Source organism: Panulirus ornatus, chromosome 12 (assembly GCF_036320965.1).
Source record: "Panulirus ornatus isolate Po-2019 chromosome 12, ASM3632096v1, whole genome shotgun sequence".
Classification (NCBI taxonomy): domain Eukaryota; kingdom Metazoa; phylum Arthropoda; class Malacostraca; order Decapoda; family Palinuridae; genus Panulirus; species Panulirus ornatus.
The window spans coordinates 69,112,791-69,139,265 of record NC_092235.1 but is presented as its reverse complement, the minus strand read 5'-3'; the positions used below and the strand labels follow the sequence as shown (position 1 = coordinate 69,139,265).

At 39.8% G+C, this 26,475-nt stretch overlaps 1 protein-coding gene across 31 annotated transcripts in view; it reads right to left on the bottom strand.

Moving 5' to 3' along the window:
* Positions 1 to 12,541: 12,541 nt before the first annotated feature.
* hts (adducin 1-like protein hts) overlaps positions 12,542 to 26,475 on the bottom strand; it is a 250,350-nt gene continuing 236,416 nt past the window's right edge. For 29 of the 31 annotated variants that reach the window (XR_011713512.1, XR_011713493.1, XR_011713516.1 and 26 more), the window contains 3 exons: positions 23,058 to 23,122; positions 18,605 to 18,798; positions 12,542 to 14,146 (listed from right to left, as the gene is read on the bottom strand). Coding sequence is in view for 2 of the 31 variants with exons in the window: in XM_071668198.1 (XP_071524299.1) it covers positions 18,658 to 18,798; positions 23,058 to 23,122 (206 nt within the window). In the remaining 29 variants the exon portion in view is untranslated. The remainder of the gene's footprint in view (positions 14,147 to 18,604; positions 18,799 to 23,057; positions 23,123 to 26,475) is intronic. The other 2 variants (XM_071668198.1, XM_071668197.1) reach the window with 2 other exon arrangements.

Genomic DNA, 26,475 nt, shown 5'->3' with positions numbered 1-26,475 from the left:
GTAGGTTTGCGGCAGGGGTGTGCGATGTCTCCATGGTTGTTTAATTTGTTTATGATGGGGTTGTTAGGGAGGTGAATGCAAGAGTTGAAAGAGGGACAAGTATGAAGTCTGTTGTGGATGAGAGAGCTTGGGAAGTGAGTCAGTTGTTGTTCGCTGATGATACAGCGCTGGTGGCTGATTCATGTGAGAAACTGCAGAAGCTGGTGACTGAGTTTGGTAAAGTGTGTGAAAGAAGAAAGTTAAGAGTAAATGTGAATAAGAGCAAGGTTATTAGGTACAGTAGGGTTGAGGGTCAAGTCAACTGGGAGGTAAGTTTGAATGGAGAAAAACTGGAGGAAGTAAAGTGTTTTAGATATCTGGGAGTGGATCTGGCAGCGGATGGAACCATGGAAGCGGAAGTGAATCATAGGGTGGGGGAGGGGGCGAAAATCCTGGGAGCCTTGAAGAATGTGTGGAAGTCGAGAACATTATCTCGGAAAGCAAAAGTGGGTATGTTTGAAGGTATAGTGGTTCCAACAATGTTGTATGGTTGCGAGGCATGGGCTATGGATAGAGTTGTGCGCAGGAGGGTGGATGTGCTGGAAATGAGATGTTTGAGGACAATGTGTGGTGTGAGGTGGTTTGATCGAGTAAGTAATGTAAGGGTAAGAGAGATGTGTGGAAATAAAAAGAGTGTGGTTGAGAGAGCAGAAGAGGGTGTTTTGAAATGGTTTGGGCACATGGAGAGAATGAGTGAGGAAAGATTGACCAAGAGGATATATGTGTCGGAGGTGGAGGGAACGAGAAGTGGGAGACCAAATTGGAGGTGGAAAGATGGAGTGAAAAAGATTTTGAGTGATCGGGGCCTGAACATGATGGAGGGTGAAAGGCGGGCAAGGAATAGAGTGAATTGGATCGATGTGGTATACCGGGGTTGACGTGCTGTTAGTGGATTGAATCAGGGTATGTGAAGCGTCTGGGATAAACCATGGAAAGTTGTGTGGGGACTGGATGTGGAAAGGGAGCTGTGGTTTCGGGCATTATTGCATGGCAGCTAGAGACTGAGTGTGAACGAATGGGGCCTTTGTTGTCTTTTCCTAGCGCTACCTCGCACACATGAGGGGGGAGGGGGATGGTATTCCATGTGTGGCGAGGTGGCGATGAGAATGAATAAAGGCAGACAGTGTGAATTGTGTGCATGGGTATATATGTATGTGTCTGTGGGTGTATATATATGTGTACATTGAGATGTATAGGTATGTATATTTGCGTGTGTGGACGTGTATGTATATACATGTGTATGGGGGTGGGTTGGGCCATTTCTTTCGTCTCTTTCCTTGCGCTACCTCGCAAACGCTGGAGGCAGCGACAAAGCAAAATAAATAAAAATAAAAAAATATATTTTTATTTTTTTCATACTATTCGCCATTTCCCACGATAGCGAGGTAGCATTAAGAACAGAGGACTGGGCCTTTGAGGGAATACCCTCACCTGGCCCCCTTCTCTGTTCCTTCTTTTGGAAAAAAAAAAAAAAGGAAACACGAAAGAAATGGACCAACCCGCCCCCATACACATGTATATACATATACGTCCACACACGCAAATATACATACCTATACATCTCAATGTACACATATATATACACACACAGACACATACATATATACCCATGCACACAATTCACACTGTCTGCCTTCATTCATTCCCATCGCCACCTCACCACACATGGAATACCATCCCCCTCCCCCCTCATGTGTGCGGGGTAAAGACAACAAAGGCCAAATTCGTTCACACTCAGTCTCTAGCTGTCATGCAATAATGCCCGAAACCACAGAATTACTCAGCCATCCTGCACAATTAAAGGCCCCAACATATATATATATATATATATATATATATATATATATATATATATATAGGGTGGGGGAGGGGGCGAAAATTCTGGGGGCCTTGAAGAATGTGTGGAAGTCGAGAACATTATCTTGGAAAGCAAAAATGGGTATGTTTGAAGGAATAGTGGTTCCAACAATGTTGTATGGTTGCGAGGCGTGGGCTATGGATAGAGTTGTGTGCAGGAGGATGGATGTGCTGGAAATGAGATGTTTGAGGACAATGTGTGGTGTGAGGTGGTTTGATCGAGTGAGTAACGTAAGGGTAAGAGAGATGTGTGGAAATAAAAAGAGCGTGGTTGAGAGAGCAGAAGAGGGTGTTTTGAAGTGGTTTGGGCACATGGAGAGGATGAGTGAGGAAAGATTGACCAAGAGGATATATGTGTCGGAGGTGGAGGGAACGAGGAGAAGAGGGAGACCAAATTGGAGGTGGAAAGATGGAGTGAAAAAGATTTTGTGTGATCGGGGCCTGAACATGCAGGAGGGTGAAAGGAGGGCAAGGAATAGAGTGAATTGGAGTGATGTGGTATACCGGGGCTGACGTGCTGTCAGTGGATTGAATCAAGGCATGTGAAGCGTCTGGGGTAAACCATGGAAAGCTGTGTAGGTATGTATATTTGCGTGTGTGGACGTATGTATATACATGTGTATGGGGGTGAGTTGGGCCATTTCTTTCGTCTGTTTCCTTGCGCTACCTTGCAAACGCGGGAGACAGCGACAAAGTATAAAAAAAAAAAAAAAAATATATATATATATATATATATATATATATATATATATATATATATATATATTTATTTATTTTGCTTTGTCGCTGTCTCCCACGTTAGCGCAAGGAAACAGACGAAAGAATGGCCCAACCCCCCCCACATACACATGCATATACATACAGGTCACCACACGCAAATATACATACCTATACATCTCAACGTATACATATATATACACACACAGACATATACATATATACACATGTACATAATTCATACTGTCTGCCTTTATTTATTCCCATCGCCACCCCGCCACTCATGGAATAACAACCCCCTCCCCCCTCATGTGTGCGAGGTAGTGCTAGGAAAAGACAACAAAGGCCCCATTCGTTCACACTCAGTCTCTAGCTGTCATGTAATTATGCACCGAAACCACAGCTCCCTTTCCACATCCAGGCCCCACAGAACTTTTCATGGTTTACCCCAGACTCTTCACATGCCCTGGTTCAATCCATTGTCAGCACGTCGACCCCAATATACCACATAGTTCCAACTCACTCTATTCCTTGCACGCCTTTCACCCTCCTGCATGTTCAGGCCCCGATCACTCAAAATCTTTTTCACTCCATCTTTCCACCTCCAATTTGGTCTCGCACTTCTCCTCGTTCCCTCCACCTCTGACACATATATCCTCTTGGTCAATCTTTCCTCACTCATTCTCTCAATGTGACCAAACCATTTCAAAACACCCTCTTCTGCTCTCTCAACTACACTCTTTTTATTTCCACACATCTCTCCGACCCTTACATTACTTACTCGATCAAACCACCTTACACCACATATTGTCCTCAAACATCTCATTTCCAGCACATCCACCCTCCTGCGCACAACTCTATCCATAGCCCATGCCTCGCAACCATACAACAATGTTGGAATCACTATTCCTTCAAACATACCCATTTTTGCTTTCCGAGATAATGTTCTCAACTTCCAAACATTCTTCAAGGCTCCCAGAATTTTCGCCCCCTCCCCCACCCTATGATTCACTTCCACTTCCATCCGCTGGCAGATTTACTCCCAGATATCGAAAACACTTTACTTCCAGTTTTTCTCCATTCAAACTTACCTCCCAATTGACTTGACCCTCAACCCTGCTGTACCTAATAACCTTACTCTTATTCACATTTACTTCTTTCACACACTTTACCAAACTCAGTCACCAGCTTCTGCAGTTTCTCACATGAATCAGCCACCAGCGCTGTATCATCAGCGAACAACAACTGACTCACTTCCTAAGTTCTCTCATCCACAACAGATTGCATACTTGCCCTTCTTTCCAAAACTCTTGCATTCACCTCCCTAACAACCCCATCCATAAACAAATTAAACAACCATGGAGACATCACACACCCCTGCAGCAAACCTACATTCACTGAGAACCAATCACTTTCCTCTCTTCCTACACGTACACATGCCTTACATCCTCGATAAAAACTTTTCACTGCTTCTAACAACTTGCCTCCCACACCATATATCCTTAATACTTTCCACAAAGCATCTCTATCAACTCTATCATATGCTTTCTCCAGATCCATAAATGCTACATACAAATCCATTTGCTTTTCTAAGTATTTCTCACACATTCTTCAAAGCAAACACCTGATCCACACATCCTCTACCACTTCTGAAACCACACTGCTCTTCCCTAATCTGATGCTCTGTACATGCCTTCACCCTCTCAATCAATACCCTCCCATATAATTTCCCAGGAATACTCAACAAACTTATACCTATGTAATTTGAGAACTCACCTTTGTCCCCTTTGCCTTTGTATAATGGCACTATGCAAGCATTCTGCCAATCCTCAGGTATCTCACCATGAATCATATATACATTATATAACCTCACCAACCAGTTAACAATACAGTCACCCCCTTTTTTAATAAATTCCAGTGCAATATCATCCAAACCCGCTGCCTTGCCGGCTTTCATCTTCCGCAAAGCTTTTACTACCTCTTCCCTGTTTACCAAATCATTTTCGTAAACAGGGAAGAGGTATTTTTTTTTATTTATTATACTTTGTTGCTGTCTCCCGCATTAGCGAGGTAGCGCAAGGAAACAGATGAAAGAATGGCCCAACCCACCCACATCCACATGTATCTACATATGTGTATATGATGTGTTAATGGACCCTACCTGCTGAAGGTTACACTTGTCACTGTTTCCTGCATTAGCAGGTAGTGCCAGGAACGAATGTAGAAAAGGCCTCATGTCCTCACTTCTGTTTTCCAGCAATGAAAACATAGCCCCTTATCCACAATCAGGGCCCACAGATTTTTCTGTGGTGTTCTCTGAACACATGCTATGGTTCAACCCACTGACAATATTGCCCAGTGTACTACATTGCTCCAATTCCATCTATTCCTTGCATGCCACACCCTCCTGCATGTTGAAGCCTGAAATTCCCAAAGTCTTTCTACTCTATCCTTCCATCCACTTCTTGGTTTACCCCTTTACTTAGCTCCCTCTTCTTCCACCATGTATACTCTCTTGGTCATCCACTCCTTACTCATCCTTTCAATATATGTCCAAATCATTAGCACATCCTACTCAGCTCTCTCAAAACATACTCCTCTACTACCAAACCCTATTATTCTATTACTTCTTATTCAGTCAACCCTTCACACTACTTATTGTCCAGAAACTTCATTTCCAACTCATCCATCCTCTTCAGTGCTAATTTTGTCTAGGACCCATGCCTCACATCCATACAACAATGTTGAAACTACTGTATCATATACATACCCATCTTTGCCCTCACTGATGATTGCCACTCTTTCCACTCACACCACCTAAGCTCCATCAACCAACAATCAATTACTCATGTTTGTGAACCACGGAAATACATTTTTTTCATTGTGTTGCTTAATGTCATGTTCTATTAACCATATTTACTGTGGAATACAATATCTAATACATTATTCCATTCAGGTACAGGTATTTACTTTAATTCTATCCATTTCTTTATATTTTTTGATTTACGAACAATACAACTTACTAACAATGTCAGGAACATAATCTGTTCATGAGTCAGGGACCCCCCTGAATGTAAAACATCACCCCATTCAGGTTTCTGTCCATTCAGACACATTCTCCAACTAATCTCTTTCTTTCTACAGTTTAACCTAATAACCTTGCTGTTATTCACTAATTTGGAAAATGTATAACAATATATATATTTTTTTTTTTTTTTTTTTTTTTTTTTTTATACTTTGTCGCTGTCTCCCGCGTTTGCGAGGTAGCGCAAGGAAACAGACGAAAGAAATGGCCCAACCCCCCCCCCATACACATGTACATACACACGTCCACACACGCAAATATACATACCTACACAGCTTTCCATGGTTTACCCCAGACGCTTCACATGCCTTGCTTCAATCCACTGACAGCACGTCAACCCCTGTATACCACATGACTCCAATTCACTCTATTTCTTGCCCTCCTTTCACCCTCCTGCATGTTCAGGCCCCGATCACACAAAATCTTTTTCACTCCATCTTTCCACCTCCAATTTGGTCTCCCTCTTCTCCTCGTTCCCTCCACCTCCGACACATATATCCTCTTGGTCAATCTCTCCTCACTCATTCTCTCCATGTGCCCAAACCATTTCAAAACACCCTCTTCTGCTCTCTCAACCACGCTCTTTTTATTTCCACACATCTCTCTTACCCTTACGTTACTTACTCGATCAAACCACCTCACACCACACATTGTCCTCAAACATCTCATTTCCAGCACATCCATCCTCCTGCGCACATCTCTATCCATAGCCCACGCCTCGCAACCATACAACATTGTTGGAACCACTATTCCCTCAAACATACCCATTTTTGCTTTCCGAGATAATGTTCTCGACTTCCACACATTTTTCAAGGCTCCCAAAATTTTCGCCCCCTCCCCCACCCTATGATCCACTTCCGCTTCCATGGTTCCATCCGCTGCCAGATCCACTCCCAGATATCTAAAACACTTCACTTCCTCCAGTTTTTCTCCATTCAAACTCACCTCCCAATTGACTTGACCCTCACCCCTACTGTACCTAATAACCTTGCTCTTATTCACATTTACTCTCAACTTTCTTCTTCCACACACTTTACCAAACTCAGTCACCAGCTTCTGCAGTTTCTCACATGAATCAGCCACCAGCGCTGTATCATCAGCGAACAACAACTGACTCACTTCCCAAGCTCTCTCATCCCCAACAGACTTCATACTTGCCCCTCTTTCCAGGACTCTTGCATTTACCTCCCTTACAACCCCATCCATAAACAAATTAAACAACCATGGAGACATCACACACCCCTGCCGCAAACCTACATTCACTGAGAACCAATCACTTTCCTCTCTTCCTACACGTACACATGCCTTACATCCTCGATAAAAACTTTTCACTGCTTCTAACAACTTGCCTCCCACACCATATATTCTTAATACCTTCCACAGAGCATCTCTATCAACTCTATCATATGCCTTCTCCAGATCCATAAATGCTACATACAAATCCATTTGCTTTTCTAAGTATTTCTCACATACATTCTTCAAAGCAAACACCTGATCCACACATCCTCTACCACTTCTGAAACCGCACTGCTCTTCCCCAATCTGATGCTCTGTACATGCCTTCACCCTCTCAATCAATACCCTCCCATATAATTTACCAGGAATACTCAACAAACTTATACCTCTGTAATTTGAGCACTCACTCTTATCCCCTTTGCCTTTGTACAATGGCACTATGCACGCATTCCGCCAATCCTCAGGCACCTCACCATGAGTCATACATACATTAAATAACCTTACCAACCAGTCAACAATACAGTCACCCCCTTTCTTAATAAATTCCACTGCAATACCATCCAAACCTGCTGCCTTGCCGGCTTTCATCTTCCGCAAAGCTTTTACTACCTCTTCTCTGTTTACCAAATCATTTTCCCTAACCCTCTCACTTTGCACACCACCTCGACCAAAACACCCTATATCTGCCACTCTGTCATCAGACACATTCAACAAACCTTCAAAATACTCATTCCATCTCCTTCTCACATCACCGCTACTTGTTATCACCTCCCCATTTACGCCCTTCACTGAAGTTCCCATTTGCTCCCTTGTCTTACGCACCCTATTTACCTCCTTCCAGAACATCTTTTTATTCTCCCTAAAATTTACTGATAGTCTCTCACCCCAACTCTCATTTGCCCTTTTTTTCACCTCTTGCACCTTTCTCTTGACCTCCTGTCTCTTTCTTTTATACTTCTCCCACTCAATTGCATTTTTTCCCTGCAAAAATCGTCCAAATGCCTCTCTCTTCTCTTTCACTAATACTCTTACTTCTTCATCCCACCACTCACTACCCTTTCTAAACAGCCCACCTCCCACTCTTCTCATGCCACAAGCATCTTTTGCGCAATCCATCACTGATTCCCTAAATACATCCCATTCCTCCCCCACTCCCCTTACTTCCATTGTTCTCACCTTTTTCCATTCTGTACACAGTCTCTCCTGGTACTTCCCCACACAGGTCTCCTTCCCAAGCTCACTTACTCTCACCACCTTCTTCACCCCAACATTCACTCCTCTTTTCTGAAAACCCATACTAATCTTCACCTTAGCCTCCACAAGATAATGATCAGACATCCCTCCAGTTGCACCTCTCAGCACATTAACATCCAAAAGTCTCTCTTTCGCACGCCTGTCAATTAACACGTAATCCAATAACGCTCTCTGGCCATCTCTCCTACTTACATAAGTATACTTATGTATATCTCGCTTTTTAAACCAGGTATTCCCAATCATCAGTCCTTTTTCAGCACATAAATCTACAAGCTCTTCACCATTTCCATTTACAACACTGAACACCCCATGCATACCAATTATTCCCTCAACTGCCACATTACTCACCTTTGCATTCAAATCACCCATCACTATAACCCGGTCTCGTGCATCAAAACCGCTAACACACTCATTTAGCTGCTCCCAAAACACTTGCCTCTCATGATCTTTCTTCTCATGCCCAGGTGCATATGCACCAATAATCACCCACCTCTCTCCATCAACTTTCAATTTTACCCATATTAATCGAGAATTTACTTTCTTACATTCTATCACATACTCCCACAACTCCTGTTTCAGGAGTATTGCTACTCCTTCCCTTGCTCTTGTCCTCTCACTAACCCCTGACTTCACTCCCCAGACATTTCCAAACCACTCTTCCCCTTTACCCTTGAGCTTCGTTTCACTCAGAGCCAAAACATCCAGGTTCCTTTCCTCAAACATACTACCTATCTCTCCTTTTTTCACATCTTGGTTACATCCACACACATTTAGGCACCCCACTCTGAGCCTTCGAGGAGGATGATCACTCCCCGCGTGACTCCTTCTTCTGTTTCCCATTTTAGAAAGTTAATACAAGGAGGGGAGGATTTCCGGCCCCCCGCTCCCGTCCCCTCTAGTCGCTTTCTACGACACGCGAGGAATACGTGGGAAGTATTCTTTCACCCCTATCCCCAGGGATAATATACATATATATATACATATACACACACACACACACACACACACATATGCACATACACACACACACATACATATATATACATATGAAAAATGTAAGAAACAATTTAGAAAACAAACTTTTAGCTTGAAATGAATGAAAAAAAAATGAATGTCACATAATGGTTCAACCTCTGGCTATGGAAAAGGAAATGTACAATTTATTCACACAAACGTCAATAGCAGTTCTCATCAATTTCACCACTGTGTCAATAAGCTTCAATGTCTAAGCTACATTTTTCTCCAACTTCACTATTTTCTTGTCAAAAACACCATGCATGAAAACTATCACTCCATTAACACAATTATAAACATTTACTTCCCCTTTAAAAGTTCTGGGGAAGTCTGTCTCGATACACTGCGGCGAGGCGACGCGACGCTGACACAATCACTGTCACAATATCACTTCTGCCTCCTCAAGTCAATCTCTCAGCCACAGTGCAGGCCTTCATCGTCGAAATCGGTCTTCTAACTGCAACCGACGTGCGAACTCACAAATATATATATATATATATTTTTTTTTTTTTTTTTTTTATACTTTGTCGCTGTCTCCCGCGTTTGCGAGGTAGCGCAAGGAAACAGACGAAAGAAATGGCCCAACCCCCCCCCCCCATACACATGTACATACACACGTCCACACACGCAAATATACATACCTACACAGCTTTCCATGGTTTACCCCAGACGCTTCACATGCCTTGATTCAATCCACTGACAGCACGTCAACCCCTGTATACCACATCGCTCCAATTCACTCTATTCCTTGCCCTCCTTTCACCCTCCTGCATGTTCAGGCCCCGATCACACAAAATCTTTTTCACTCCATCTTTCCACCTCCAATTTGGTCTCCCTCTTCTCCTCGTTCCCTCCACCTCCGACACATATATCCTCTTGGTCAATCTTTCCTCACTCATTCTCTCCATGTGCCCAAACCATTTCAAAACACCCTCTTCTGCTCTCTCAACCACGCTCTTTTTATTTCCACACATCTCTCTTACCCTTACGTTACTTACTCGATCAAACCACCTCACACCACACATTTTCCTCAAACATCTCATTTCCAGCACGTCCATCCTCCTGCGCACAACTCTATCCATAGCCCACGCCTCGCAACCATACAACATTGTTGGAACCACTATTCCTTCAAACATACCCATTTTTGCTTTGAAAAAAATATATATATATATATTATTATTATTTTATTTTGCTTTGCCGCTGTCTCCCGCGTTAGTGAGGTAGCGCAAGGAACAGACGAAAGAATGGCCCAACACACCCACATACACATGTTTATACATACACGTCCACACACGCAAATATACATACCTATACATCTCAATGTACACATATATATATATACACACAGACATATATATATATATACACGTACATAATTCATACGTATGCCTTTATTTATTCCCATCGCCACCTCACCACACATGGAATAACGACCCCCTCCCCCTTCATGTGTGCTAGGTAGCGCTAGGAAAAGACAACAAAGGCCCCATTCGTTCACACTCAGTCTCTAGCTGTCATGTAATAATGCACCGAAACCACAGCTCCCTTTCCACATCCAGGCCCCACAGAACTTTCCATGGTTTACACCAGACGCTTCACATGCCCTGGTTCAATACATTGACAGCACGTCGATCCTGGTATAACAATACCTATATGTATATTTCATAATTCATTCATATTCTTTGTATACGCCAAGCTAACAATCAAAAACCCTATTAGAAAATTTAAAAATATGTCATGGCTAAGGTCCTACAAATTTTAATGATTAATTAATTACCCGTTCTTGTGTATGCAACTTCTTTTTTTTAACATATCTATATTTTTAACATGTACTGGACACATGTAATAGATGATAAAGATTTACCTATGGGTGTAGAGAGTTTGAACCAAGTCCTATCACATGACAGGACAGTACACTATCCATTGGACCATGAAGAAACAAAGCCTTTCCATTGCAGACCAACCAATGGTCCATGAGATCCCCATCACATCTCTTGACCTGAAAGGCTAAGGAAAGTGTGCACTCTCATGGGTCATAGGTAGCATCAAATCAATCCTCCAACACTGTGCTAAGGTTTATACATCTATAACATGTACTAAACACATGGAATTGATGATAATGATTTACCAACGATTGAGGAAAATTCAAACACAGTCCTACTGTGTGTTAGGTCAGTATACTGTTCACTGGACCCCATAATGACGTGATGCTGCCTACAACCCATGGGGGAGCAAGTTTTCCATTGTGTCTCAGATCATGAGATGTGACGGGGTATATCATGTACCACTGATTCATCTGAGATGGAAAGCTTTCGTCACCTTATGGTCCAATGGACAGCATACTGGCCTGCCATGCAGTAAGACTGGGTTCGAATCCCCCTCGCCCATAGGTAAATTGTTATCATCTATTCCATGTGGTCATGACATGTTAAAGATATATAAGCTTTACTGTAGTGTTGGAGGACTGATTTGATGCTAAGTATAACCCATGTGAATACATGCTTTCCTTAGCCTCTCAGGTCATGAGATGTGAAGAGAATCTCATGGACCACTGGTTGGTCTGAGATGGAAAACTTTTGTTGCTTTGTAGTCCAATGGATAGCTTACCAATCTGTTCTGGAATAGGACTGGGTCCTCATCCATAGGTAATTCATTATCAAACATATCTGTGTATCATTATTCCTCCATTCCCAATTCAATTGAGAGGATCAGGTACATAAAGCCTACATGACATCATTTGCACACATCTTCAACTTGTTCTGTGTGCTAAACATGGACTTCCACACATAAAAACACTTCTCACTTTTTCACTTTACATGCCAAATTGATTCATCAGTTGAGTCCAAAGTCTCCAAACATACCACTTCTATACACAAAATGCTTCCATTGCATATGATCTCCAATCATTCCTCTAACATCTTCACCTGGAATATCCATAGCCCTGATTAATTCTCTCGTTACATATCTCCAATCCTTCTGAGGCTTACAATTTTTAAACCAACAACTTTTTCAACAAGTTTAATTAGTATAAAAGGAATTTTCAAAATTATATTTTCAATAAATCTTTAAATCATATAACAACAGGGATAAAGCAAAATTGGTTGAAAATAAGTGTTGCTTATCCTTTTATTCAATACAGCAGCACTATTAACTATAATGATGAAAAAGCTCACACACTGCAGTATTTCGAAGACTTATGTAACAAATTACAATATAAACATTTCATTGAATATAAATATGTTGTTGGTATAAGGCCCCTTGAATATACAAAACTTTTACTCCCACATTAGTGAACATAAAATACACATAAGGTAGGTTATGGAATGAAAGAACAATGACTTAGAATTTGTAAAATTGAGACATTTTATTTTCTTTCCAAAACAAGCTAAAATCAGCTTCCTGCATATTCATATAATTATAATAATAATAATCATCATTTCTTTAGATGCTATAATACAGATGTATATAAAACAGTGCTAAGCTGTGATTAAAAAAATGAATGTGTAGCTAATAAAACAATCCACCTTCTAGCAGCAAGAGAAGACAAAAGTGGTCCTACAACAACCTCCAGCATCTCCAGCTGAGTGTCTCAAATTGTGGAAGTGAGGTCACTGTGATCAATTTCTTTACAGATATGATAAAGCTTCTGGGCTTTTACACTCACTCGTATGATGAGTAGATTGAAGGCCACAAGTTTAAGACACTTCAGCTGGACGACACAAATGGTGACCCAAGCACTGACCAGTCACAGGTATTTGCATCAACAAATAATTTCTTCAAGACAAAAGTTACAGGGTTAACAGGAAGGATGAAAATGTAACAGCTAATGAGATCCCACTGGTGATGAAAAAAAAATGGGTCTACTGAAGCTGACAGATATAGAAATGACAAAAGTAGAAGGGCATCCCCAGCTGATACTATGGTCCTTCCATTGTTAATAGTTGGGGTCAGACTCACAACAAAAGATTAAAAAGATAATTTCTCTTAGCTCTCATAAATGAGAACCACACTCTAACCAGGGGAGGGAGGGAAGATCAAAGAGCCAACTGGTAGTCTCTCTTCATCGTGTGAACCATTTTGTCCAAATGGTGAGACTTGTGGGGTGAGACGAGAGACTGCTGATCCAACAACTATCCGTGGAAGGACAAGAGTAAGAGAATGGAGCTGGTGTGCATTCACTCGATCACATTAGGAAGAAATCATGGAGGTCATTACTGAATAACCCCAAATCTACAGGCCAGGTTAGGCTAAGACTCTGTCAATGGGGGGTCTGTGATTGTACTCCAATAACTCTGCAGGGAATCAGCACAAACTGGCCTGAAGACAGTGCCATATATATATATTGGAGAGCAGGTGGGTATCATTAAGAAACAACCATGACATTACATACACAACTAGTGCATTATGACTTCTGTATATTCCCATGTCACACATATCCACACACACACACACACACACACACACACACATATATGCATCAAGCATCAAGATGAAATTGTTCATCAGCATCTAAAACTTGACTTGAGGCACTCTAATAAAAGCAAGGTTTTGAGGACCAGCTACAATGACCTAGCATTCAAAATAAATCAAAATGTAGAGAGCCTGATAAATAAAAAGTAATCGGTTGTAACAAAAAAAATCTGTAATGTATTTAGCTATCTCTTGAAACTTATAAAGTGATTTTAGTGAAAAGAAAATACATACTCCAACAGTAACCACTAAAAATTATACAATAAAGCATAGTTTTAATCACTAACACAGCCTTATCTGCAAAACAATGAAAGAAAAGGGAGATAACACTGAAGTATTGGTAAGCTGACTAAAATTTTAGGTGACAAGTCTTGGATCCGATGAACAGTGTCAGCAACAGCACGCCTCTCACCAGCACCACACAAGGGCTCCCACAACACATTCTTGTTTGCTATCTACAAGTTCTGGCAGTGTCTGTTGAAAAAACAAGTATAAACAAGACTTAATAAGGTATAAAATTCCTTCTAACTAAAGTGAAATTTATCTGCTATAATCATCCTTAGGGATAGGGGAGAAGGAATAATTCACACTTATCCCCATGTGTCATAAGAGCTGACTAAAGGGGTTGGTAACCATCCCCTCCTTGTTATTCAATTCTATATATCAAAACAACAGGATCTAAGCAAGAACTCATCCTCCCTGAACGTTCTGACTGAGGTGTCTGAATATGTGCGGATGAACCAAGATGAGAAGAAAGGAAAGTTAGGTAGTATGTTTCAGAAGAGAAACTGGGATGTTCTAGCTCTCTGAGAAACAAAGCTAAAGGGGAAGGAGGAAGAATGGTCTGGGAATGTCTTTTGGGGTAAAGTCAGGGGTTACTGTAAGGGCAAGAGCTATGGAAGGGGTAGCACTGCTGCTGTGAAAGGAGCTGTGGGAATGTCTGAGAGAAAGAATGTGAGCCGCAGACTGATGTCCGTAAATTTATTATCATTACAATTATGCTTAATCGGTTTCCCGCATCAGCAAGGTAGCGCTAAGAAACAGATGAAGAATGGTGTGAGATGGTTTGATCAAGTAAGTTATGAAAGGATAAGAAAAATTTGTGGAAATAGAAAGTGTGGTTGAGAGAGCAGAAGAGGGTGTGTTGAAATGGTTTGGACATATTGAGAGAATTAGTGAGGAAAGATTGACAAAGAGGATATACATGTCAGAGGTGGAGGGAACAAGGAGAAGCAGGAGATCTAATTGGAGGTGGAAGGATGGAGTGAAAAAGATTTTGAGCAATTGGGGCCTGTCCATACAGGAGAGTTTGCAAGGAATAGAGTGAACTGGAATGATGTGATATACCAGGGTGGATCAGCGGTCGATGCACTGAACCAGGGCATGTGAAACATCTGGGGTAAACCATAGAAAGTCTGTGGGGCCTGAATGTGGATAGGGTGCTGTGATTTCAGTGCATTACAAATGAAAGCTAGAGACTGAATGGGAACAAATGTGGCTTTTTTTGTCTGTTTTCCAGGCACTACCTCACTGAAGCAAGGGGTAGTGATGCTGTTTCCTGTGGGGTGGGGTAGCACCAGGAGTGGATGAAGGCAAGTACGAATATGTACATGTGTATGTATGTATAAGTTTTTGTATGTGTATGTACATGTATGTATATGTGGATATGTTGATACGTATATGTCTACGTCAGTAAATATGACACGTGGATTCCAAGAGGTGAGGTGATCATTAGTGCTTATGCACTGGAAATAAGAGGACTAAGGAAGAGAGGCAAGTGTTGTAGAAGAAGCTGAGTGAGTGTGTTCAATTCTGATGTAATGGACAGACTACTAGAGATGGGTTATTTGAATGCAAAAGTAGGTAATGTCCCAGTCACGGGTATAAATGGTAGGAAGGGATGCCCAGCGTTGTGATTAAAAATGATGAACAGCTGCACACAGTGCTTTTTACCTTACAAGCCACAAAATGTTATAAATCAGGCTATGACAGAATTGAGTGAAATGCTTTATGGGATGTGTTAAGAGTATATAGGGTACGAGAACAAATGTTGGATGGAGTGAAAGTTTTAGTATATACATGGGTGTGAGGCAGGGCTGTGTGATGTCACTGAGGCTTTTCAACATGTACAGTGATGGGACACGAAAGCAAAAGTAAGGAAAAGGAGTGTAGAGATGTTGTGTGGTGGTGAGGTATGGTGGCTAATGAAAAGCCTGTATAAGGATGATACCAAGTTGTTTGCTGAGAGTAAAGAGGAGTAACAGGAATGTAAACATAGATGACTGAAGCAAAATGGTAGTAAAAGTTACGTAATCATATTTGAAAGATAGCAGAGTGAAAATATAGATTTTGCAAAGTACTACAGAGTGAGAAAAGAAAGTGTACTATACTTCACTAGATATGTGGGGGAGAAAGACGGTAAACGGTGATGGAATCTAAGTGTATGGGAGCTCTCTTGGGCAAGTCTTGTGATATGGAAAGAGATAGGAGAGAGCAGTACAGGGTAGAACAATCACTGGATCCCTTAACAGAATAATGAAAAGTAGCGGTGTCAATACGGAAGTGAAGAAAGGATTACGGGACAACACAGTCCTCCCAACCTAGACCTATGCAGCTGAAACATGGACATGGGATAAGTCACTGTGGACAAGAATCCAGGCTGTGGAAATGAGTTGTTTGAGAGGCAAGTGGCATGATAGATGGAATGAAGAAAGCAATGAGGGATGCATGAGAGATTTGGTAAAGCAGGGAATGAATGATGAAGTAGCAAAGTGGGTGAAACATAATACTTTGTGGTGGTTCGGGCATGTAGAAAGAATGCAAGATGAGGATCTTGCAAGGAGAGTTTACAAAAGTAAGATTAAAGAGGTTAGTGTATGAGAGACCACCTGTAAAATGCAGAAATGAAATGGAAGAGTACTGAAGGGAGAGAAATGGGGGAAGAAATCTTGGAATGATGTACACGAGGAAGGCATGTAAGAACAGATTAGTGGAGACTCTTTTGCCATGGCAGCCCCTTTATGAAAGTTCCTAAAGGGAACGGACATCAGAGATATTGTTGATGATAGATTTCTAGTTTCTCCAAGGTTAAAAGCTTGGTTCCTCAAAGAACTGCACTAACACCCAACCGTTCCTTTTTCTCATATCTGACACTAATGCTTGTATGAGTCACAGTTTCATATCAAGTAACAGAATTAGCATGAAAAAGCCCATCAAAAGAAGACACTAAGGAACCACAAGGAGATACAAGTAGTCTCCTTATGGGCCTCTAAAACAACATGCTCTTCAGTGAGGCAAAGATCCAACTCCTCCAGTATAAAAAGAGCAAATATATAACAAAGAGAACACAATAATAGACACACACACACAAAATGAAGAATAAACTACTGTCATTATCAAACATAACAATGGGTTTTAGTGATACAAAAAAGACTTTTAAGTGAAAAAATCACAATAATGTTGCATATCATTTTTTTGCCTCACAGGAAACCTACACACCACTGTAATTACTTTACATGCCAGGAGGCATTACACTGAAGACTGTCCTCGAAACATTGGGAGTTGTAATAATAGCACTACTCTTTGCAGGCTTCTTTTGAACCATCCATCAATGTGATGACATTTTTATAGCTACTTGCTGTTGCTGTACTCACTTCCCATATGATGGCAACTGGGTGACCGGTCTCATTGCTGCCTCAGACTGTGACAATGGCTGATGTACACCTACCTCCACCCTTCCTCCAAGGAATCTTGCCCCTATACTTCATTGCTATACTACAACAATATGAGATACGTTTGCTCACACTTTTGCACATATCCTTTAGTTCTACATTACTTCTTTTAATTTTAAAATGTTTGAATAAGCACATCCTCCTCCACCACCCTCCTGAGGGGAACTACACATATACTTCAGAGCCATACTACAAATAAGTCCATTAAGGAACATCAGCTCTCTTATTTGTACATGTCCATTACACTAACATGCATTACTCTCATTAGAACAGGAAACAAAAAATATGAATGGGAACACCCTTCTCCACCATCCCCCTGGAGAATCTAAGTGTATATTTCTACTACAGCCATATGGTATGTTTGCTCACTTTTTGTTCGTAAACTTTACTTTTACTTGTATTTGTTAAATTCATAATGGGAAAAAAATATGAATGAACACACCCTTCTTTACCATATCTATAGGGGTTTACATGTACACTCCAGCATTCTTCTATAGCCACAGGGGATAAGTTAGCTCATTCTTTTGTAGATATCCTTTACTTTAACATATAATTCTTTCATTTCATAATGGGAAACAGAAATTCTGAAGACCTTGTTTTCCTATTCAAACTGTGAGCAACTTTCTGCAAGTCATCAAAACAAATCTACAAACAAACAAAAGAGGAAGATTAAGTTAATCATACAAACACAGCAGAGGCTCAACAGTAAAACCACATATGTAAAAAAAACTCAGAGGCCTTGGTCTCATAATAAAAAATCATGAAATGAATATGTAAAAAGAAAAGAGAAGTGACAGAAGTCAGCCTGTGAGTTGTCTTAAATCTATACTTGCACAAAAACAATTGACAAAGACTGAAAAGTGAAAGCAACCACAGAAAATCAATCATCTGTGAAAAAGAAAATACAGCGAGGTCCAGACAGAATCTTCTAAATATGATTTAGTTTTTCCATTGGTTGTATTTTCAATGGAGATTTTGGCAAGCTCATGTATTGCTGTCATGGATTATCAAAATGACATCAAATCCTGATGACTGCTGGAAATAAAGTGTTGATGTCTGAGGGAATTATCCTGAAGAATTATCTGTTCAAATAAATGTGCAGCAGGAAAATGCAACTGGATCTGGGAATTTGGAAAAGATGATAGGTGAATGAATACATGGCCAACTTCTCATATAAGAAACATATTCATATGTGTCTAACCAGCATTGGTCTACCAGAGACGGGAGTCAGTGAAGATGTTAAGACTGCAGGCACTACTGGTGGGCAGCCTCTTTCTCCTTCTTCTTGTCTTTCTTCTTCTTAAGAAAGCTTGGAGTACGTAGACCCTTCTTTTTCTTTTTCTTTTCCTTTGAGATGGAGTCATCAGTTAAGGAGGTATCCTTTGTTGGGGAGCCCTGCAAAGTAGAGTTTTCATCAGATTAATCAAATCAATCAATTATCCTGTGAAAGTTATACTGTTAAAGCAGGGTCTCTTACGCATCCATGTATGTTAAACAATGATATCTACAAACTTTGGAAGATGCTGCCATCAACACACCCCTCTCAGACAAAGGTTCCCTCAGACCATCCTTCAACTTTACACCTGACCTATTCACCATGCCATGCAAATGCATTCTTTCAGTCAGTCAGTCAGTCTCTTGATATCCAACCTTTCCTCATGTACATTACACTAGCACACCATGTCTACTTGATCAACCACTACCATCATAATAAATCTTTCCATGCCATGCTAAGGATTTATCATATCCATTCTTCACATCTTAGAAATTCCATCTGAACTACTTGGACTCTATGATTCATTCTGCTGGTGCATCCCATGCTTCACTAGAATGTAATTATGGGTTAAGACACCTTCAACTCCTGGTAATCTCTGCTCCCATCTTGCCATCTGAGCTCCATGAAAGCAATAACCATCCATTGAATCTCTATCCTTCTAACTATATTTCACATCAAACTCCTCTTTGCTGCCCCTTGAATATCTACGCATCCCATACATATCATTTACACATTTCTTATCCCATAACATATATATTTTCATAAATTTTTCATTATCTACTTATTTACATATTCACATACAAAGAACATAATTCATATGAATAAATGAAAAAACTTACTCTCATTGAAAACAGACATACTAATACAAGAAGAATTATGTAGGTTTGCGGCAGGGGTGTGTGATGTCTCCATGGTTGTTTAATTTGTTTATGGATGGGGTTGTTAGGGAGGTGAATGCAAGAGTTTTGGAAAGAGGGGCAAGTATGAAGTCTGTTGGGGATGAGAGAGCTTGGGAAGTGAGTCAGTTGTTGTTCGCTGATGATACAGCGCTGGTGGCTGATTCATGTGAGAAACTGCAGAAGCTGGTGACTGAGTTTGGTAAAGTGTGTGAAAGAAGAAAGTTAAGAGTAAATGTGAATAAGAGCAAGGTTATTAGGTACAGTAGGGTTGAGGGTCAAGTCAACTGGGAGGTGAGTTTGAATGGAGAAAAACTGGAGGAAGAGAAGTGTTTTAGATATCTGGGAGTGGATCTGGCAGCGGATGGAACCATGGAAGCGGAAGTGGATCATAGGGTGGGGGAGGGGGCGAAAATTCTGGGAGCCTTGAAGAATGTGTGGAAGTCGAGAACATTATCTCGGAAAGCAAAAATGGGTATGTTTGAAGGAATAGTGGTTCCAACAATGTTGTATGGTTGCGAGGCGTGGGCTATGGATAGAGTTGTGCGCAGGAGGATGGATGTGCTGGAAATGAGATGTTTGAGGACAATGTGTGGTGTGAGGTGGTTTGATCGAGTAAGTAACGTAAGGGTAAGAGAGATGTGTGGAAATAAAAAGAGCGTGGTTGAGAGAGCAGAAGAGGGTGTTTTGAAATGGTTTGGGCACATGGAGAGAATGAGTGAGGAAAGATTGACCAAGAGGATATGTGTCGGAGGTGGAGGGAACGAGGAGAAGAGGGAGACCAAATTGGAGGTGGAAAGATGGAGTGAAAAAGATTTTGTGTGATCGGGGCCTGAACATGCAGGAGGGTGAAAGGAGGGCAAGGAATAGAGTGAATTGGAGCGATGTGGTATACCGGGGTTGATGTGCTGTCAGTGGACTGAATCAGGGCATGTGAAGCGTCTGGGGTAAACCATGGAAAGCTGTGTAGGTATGTATATTTGCGTGTGTGGACGTATGTATATACATGTGTATGGGGGTGGGTTGGGCCATTTCTTTCGTCTGTTTCCTTGCGCTACCTCACAAACGCGGGAGACAGCGACAAAGCAAGAAAAAAAAAAAAAAAACTAACTGCAATAGTTGTCATGTATATCTGGCTTCCCACCCAGGTGACACAGTTACTACATTCTCTTTGATAATTTATGAAAGACTGTGATGCATGATATCTTTTCTAACTGGGGTGCTATGCTGCAAGTGTCATTCATGATTAAGACATAAGATCACACATCAGCTCAGAAGATAAGCCACTGCCACCAAATTCCTTGTCAGTCTACAGGCATGACATAGGCATCATAATGAACAAATGTATAGGCATATCTTAGCCTAAGAGTTTAATGTCTGTACTTAAACAATTATGGAGAATTTACTTTATTTTCTTTTTTAACTTTTACTGATATTTACTACTAATTCTTGAGACTAAAATATTCACTGAATACTTTTACAAATTATGGTCCAGGCTCAGTTTTTTAATGGTTAATAGTATGCCTCAAAGGTCCACTTTGAAGAATTGCCTTTTTTATATCTTATTGCCAGGCTTTCTCTTAATCAGAGAACATTGCTATGCATGATGATAGTCACCTGGTATCAATATCAAGGGTCTAAGATAAATCAAAACTTTTAAAGACTGTACTGGTTATCAATAAAGTGATACAATTGTTTCTTTCATGGTATCAAACCAATCTATTATCAATATTTTGTCATCAATCTGCAATCTGCAGAGACAACTAGTCACTGCAATAGCTCCACACCATGCAGCAATAGTAGGATCTTTACCTGGCTTACAAATGGCAAGAATAAAAGATATCCTTCAACTAAATAAGAGTACATTAAGCGTCAATGCTAGATTAAGTAAATATCATGATAATTCTGAGGAGGCTTCAAGATATTTTATCTAATGTAAGGAATCCAATCCCAGTAGCACAATGCGCTGACTCTACCTAAATTTGCTTGATAGTGCCCTAATCCAATCAGTAGGTAAACCTCCTTACAAGAATATATGTTTTAGTTTTAATTACAAACAAATGAGGATCTCATTAATAATTCTGGAGATAAGTTGGTAAAAGTGATCACTAACAAAATTACTTTTGAGATCATTTTCAACACTGCATGAAATGTTGGTCAATATAACGGTTGCAAAAAAATACCTGATTTTAAACTTGCAAATCTAATGATCTTTACACTGCCCTTGACAGGCAAATCTGATATAAGGTCAATGAAAATTATATGAATTTATGACTGGAAAGGCCTAAGTAAAACTTTCAAAGCAGTAGTGGCAACATATGTGCCAATGCATAGGTTTCTTAATCTCTTACTAAAATAAAGCCCGTGGTGGAATGGTTAAGTAAAAAAAAAAAAAAAGTGTTTCAGATAATAAAACAGAACAATGACATGAACAATTAACAGTTCTTAGCGACCAGAGGACATAACATGAAATCAAGAAAGAAACTAGTCAAAAAAATATTTAAAGAAATACTCTTATAGAATAAGAATGGTGAAAAAATGGAACAGAATGACTTTGGATATGGATACCACAAACATACATAAATTCAAATATAAATAGCACAAATAGGTAAAGAAAAAAAAGGAGGAGGAGGAGGAAAGGCTGGAGGCTTTAAATTTACCCACTCATGAAGGGTGGCCGTGGTTACAACAATTACGGTTTTAAAAAGAGATCGACGATGTGGATGGTGAACAGTTCTTCAAGAGATGTAGGGATAGAGCAACCAGAGGACTTAACATGAAATTAAGTAAGAAACTATGTAAGAAGGATGTAAAGAAATAATCTTATAGTGTGATAGAGGTGAATGAAAGGAACAAAATGTCTGAGGACATGTTAATGCAGACAGCATACATCATTTTAAGAGACTGTATGATAGTAGAGACTGTTCGAGAGATAAGACCGCATGAGCAGAAAACTTCCTTCCCACACAGTATAAACAGGTAACTGCACACACACACACACACACACACACTCAACTTTTAGTTTCTTATTGTCTGTTTCAAAGCTTTATCCTGCACTTTATATCAATTCAGTGTCAGACACAACCCTTCTAAGTAAAACTTTATGAACTTAATTATCAAATATTCACATGAAGTCTTTTCACTGGTTTTCAAAATATAATCCTCTACTTTTCCATTTTAAGTCAATCAATTTAATCTTCTATCAAGACTATAACCATTATGTACACACTCATCACAAGTGTACTGACTAGTCCCAGCATTAACATAGCCCCATAAAACATAAAACACAGCCATAAAATCACTTGAAGAAATCAATGAAACTCCTGAACTATTAAAACTATCATTACTGTGAGTTAGTCTGTAAAAACTTATCAACCTTGGCTCATCCTTCCACAGAACAGTAAAATAATTCCATACAGAAACATTTCAAATCATCTAGCAAAATATCACATGAATATTTTTACAATCACAAAATTTCATACCTCTTTACTGCTGTGCGAGACTGTACTGTGTTGTGCTTCATCATCACCATTGGCTACTGTCTCCCCTGAAAGACCCAAAAATTTCTTAGTAAAGTCCATGGCTTTTCTTTTCCACAGGGGGAGGCTTCCATACTAAAGAATGACTTATCCTCATAAAATTAAAGTTAGAGGTTGTGTAATGGTACCAATATATCCACAAATAATGCATGTGAAACATTCCAAGGGGAACCATAACACATCAGCAGCCTCCTCCAATGGGGACAAAAATGTACAAATGGGCTAAATGGGAGTTAGTAAACCATAACCTGCATCAGTTACATAAAAAATTCCAACTAGTCTTTATAAGTAAAAATTACAGGTACACAATCCAATTCAGTGCAATAAAATACTCAAGATTATTGTTATATCATTACAAAACTGGTAATGCTAACGGGACTAGCCAAGGCACAAGAGGCAGTTCTAAAAAACTAATTCCTAAGAAAGCTTGAACACCTGTCTGACAAACTGACTGTGAAGACAGCTGAAGAGTTGAAGCAATTAAGACTGTAAAGAGACACTAATATCTAGACAGTAATATGAGGAAACTCTATGGTCATTATAAGCACCATGGAAGTAGTAAAGGTCTCTGCTCCAAATATATGCATATCAAATTCATCATTAATAATAGGTCTGCCAAATGTATCAAGATTTCATACATGTCCTTCAAGTTAAGCTGTGTGAAGAATATATGGGTGTTAAACACTGAAAGGGTATAATAATATATAATATACACTTTCAAATGTCCTACAGTACAGCTTCCTGGTAACATACTAATTGTAAATGATCATGCAATTGTAATTTCAGCAAACATTTCACCAACCACCTGATACGAGCATAAATCAGTCAAGCAATCCTGGGCCTGGAATGATGCTGTACTGGAAAGGATAGAGGACAACCTCACCATGGCAAACCTGCTGCATGCTGTGGCAGAACCCTTCTCTTTTAACCTCTTCCAATATCTCTACCATGTATCTTTGGCTAACAAATCCTTTTCCTCCCTCAAGAATGTTTTCACTCTTCAAAATACTTTCAACATTAGTTTTCCCTTAAGATATATAGTTATAGCATTAATCTTCCAAAAAATTATAAAGCTTTGAAAGGAATGCAAGAAGGTCACCGGCACTAATCACGGCAATGAGCATACACAGTTTTAACACAAAAACCATCAACTCATAATGGCTCTGCTAATTTGGGAGTATCTTTGAGCTAATACTAATTTTCTTTATATAGTGAAAAATAAGGTAAGGGCAAACATATCCCAATCATGGCTATCTCAAGTGAAAATAAAAAAGTGGAAGATGAAGAAATATACTACAGCTCCTCAGGTGTCTTCCACAAGCATAATAGTGGGGATGAGGAGTTCATTACTATACTTGTGAAAAGTAATTTTTCAATCTGATCCTATCAATTTGGACCCTAAGAACAAATATATGAAGGCAACCCAAAAAGCTGATGCCTCTAAGCTTCAGGGGAGGTCAAGTAGTGGGTGACAATTGTCAAATTTCAAATTGCTATATACCAAGACATGTCTGAATCAAAATAATAAGTGTTAGGATACACACACTATTATCCCATTTTTTACTTATCTTACTCAAATCTGACCTAATTCTAAAATCAAAAAAGGTGTTAAGTCAATTAACCAACACTCAGATACTGAAGCAAATCGGGTATCAACATGAATGTTTTGGTATACTATGATTTAGAAACATACCTAGATGCTTTTTGTGCACTACACAAAAAATGTGATACAATTACCCATTTCAGTATACACTTGGTTCTTTTTGGCTTCCTTCCTGTGCACATGAAATAACAAAACCATTTCTATTCATTTATGAAGAAGTGCAAAAAATACTTTTTTTTAAGAAATAAGATGAACATTATAAGCTAAAGAAAAGTATATTATCTACAGACAAAACAGTATACAAGTTACATATATTTCATCACCTTTAAAATGTTCATCTGAACAGATGTAGAAAACCTATCAAAACATTGTTTTTTCTCATGAATTAAGCATTAGTGGTCTGGGAAAATTAGATTATTCACAAGATTGGCCTATCCTAAGTAAGCGTGATTTGTCTACAGTGATGGGCCATTACAGGTGGGGGTGAGCCCTACAGACTTAGAAGGCTAGAGCCCTACAAAAGGAACACAACCACCCATGGTGGTCACTAACGGGTTGCTGTGTGCATCCAAGCAGCTCCAGTCACTCATCCTTTGTTTAGGTTGCAATCTTGGTCAAGCCAACTGAGCCAACAAAGCATGCAGAATTCAACTTGTGCTAGGAAACTAAATTTGTAGAATGTTGTTCATAACATCCTGTTATATAACAACAGATTTATGTCCACAGACCCAAAAATTACAGTTGGAGAATGCCTATTCAGGTTGATGTATTGACTTTGGCAACAGCATAACAAAGTAGCAATGGTTATCTAAGTGTGATTACTCTATAACAGCACAGCATATGCATTATGACAGTAATCTTACACTCAAGTGTGGGCATCACACACTTGTGAAATGATGAGTGTGTTGCTGACATGACAAATATAGGAGTGATATGTCTACAGAGATACTGTCAATAAACACAGTTCTCCCCACCATTTATTAAGTTTTGCAGGGATCAACTCTTGTGAAGAGACCACTGGACAATATATATATATATATATATTTATATTATTTTATTTATTTTGCTTTGTCGCTGTCTCCCGCATTAGCGAGGTAGCGCAAGGAAACAGACGAAAGAATGGCCCAACCCACCCACATACACATGTATATACATACATGTCCAAACCCGCAAATATACATACCTATATATCTCAATGCATACATATATATATACATATATATATATATATATATATATATATATATATATATATATATATATATATATATATATATATATATGCTTTGAAGAATGTATGTGAGAAATACTTAGAAAAGCAAATGGATTTGTATGTAGCATTTATGGATCTGGAGAAGGCATATGATAGAGTTGATAGAGATGCTCTGTGGAAGGTATTAAGAATATATGGTGTGGGAGGAAAGTTGTTAGAAGCAGTGAAAAGTTTTTATCGAGGATGTAAGGCATGTGTATGTGTAGGAAGAGAGGAGAGTGATTGGTTCTCAGTGAATGTAGGTTTGCGGCAGGGGTGTGTGATGTCTCCATGGTTGTTTAATTTGTTTATGGATGGGGTTGTTAGGGAGGTAAATGCAAGAGTCTTGGAAAGAGGGGCAAGTATGAAGTCTGTTGGGGATGAGAGAGCTTGGGAAGTGAGTCAGTTGTTGTTCGCTGATGATACAGCGCTGGTGGCTGATTCATGTGAGAAACTGCAGAAGCTGGTGACTGAGTTTGGTAAAGTGTGTGGAAGAAGAAAGTTAA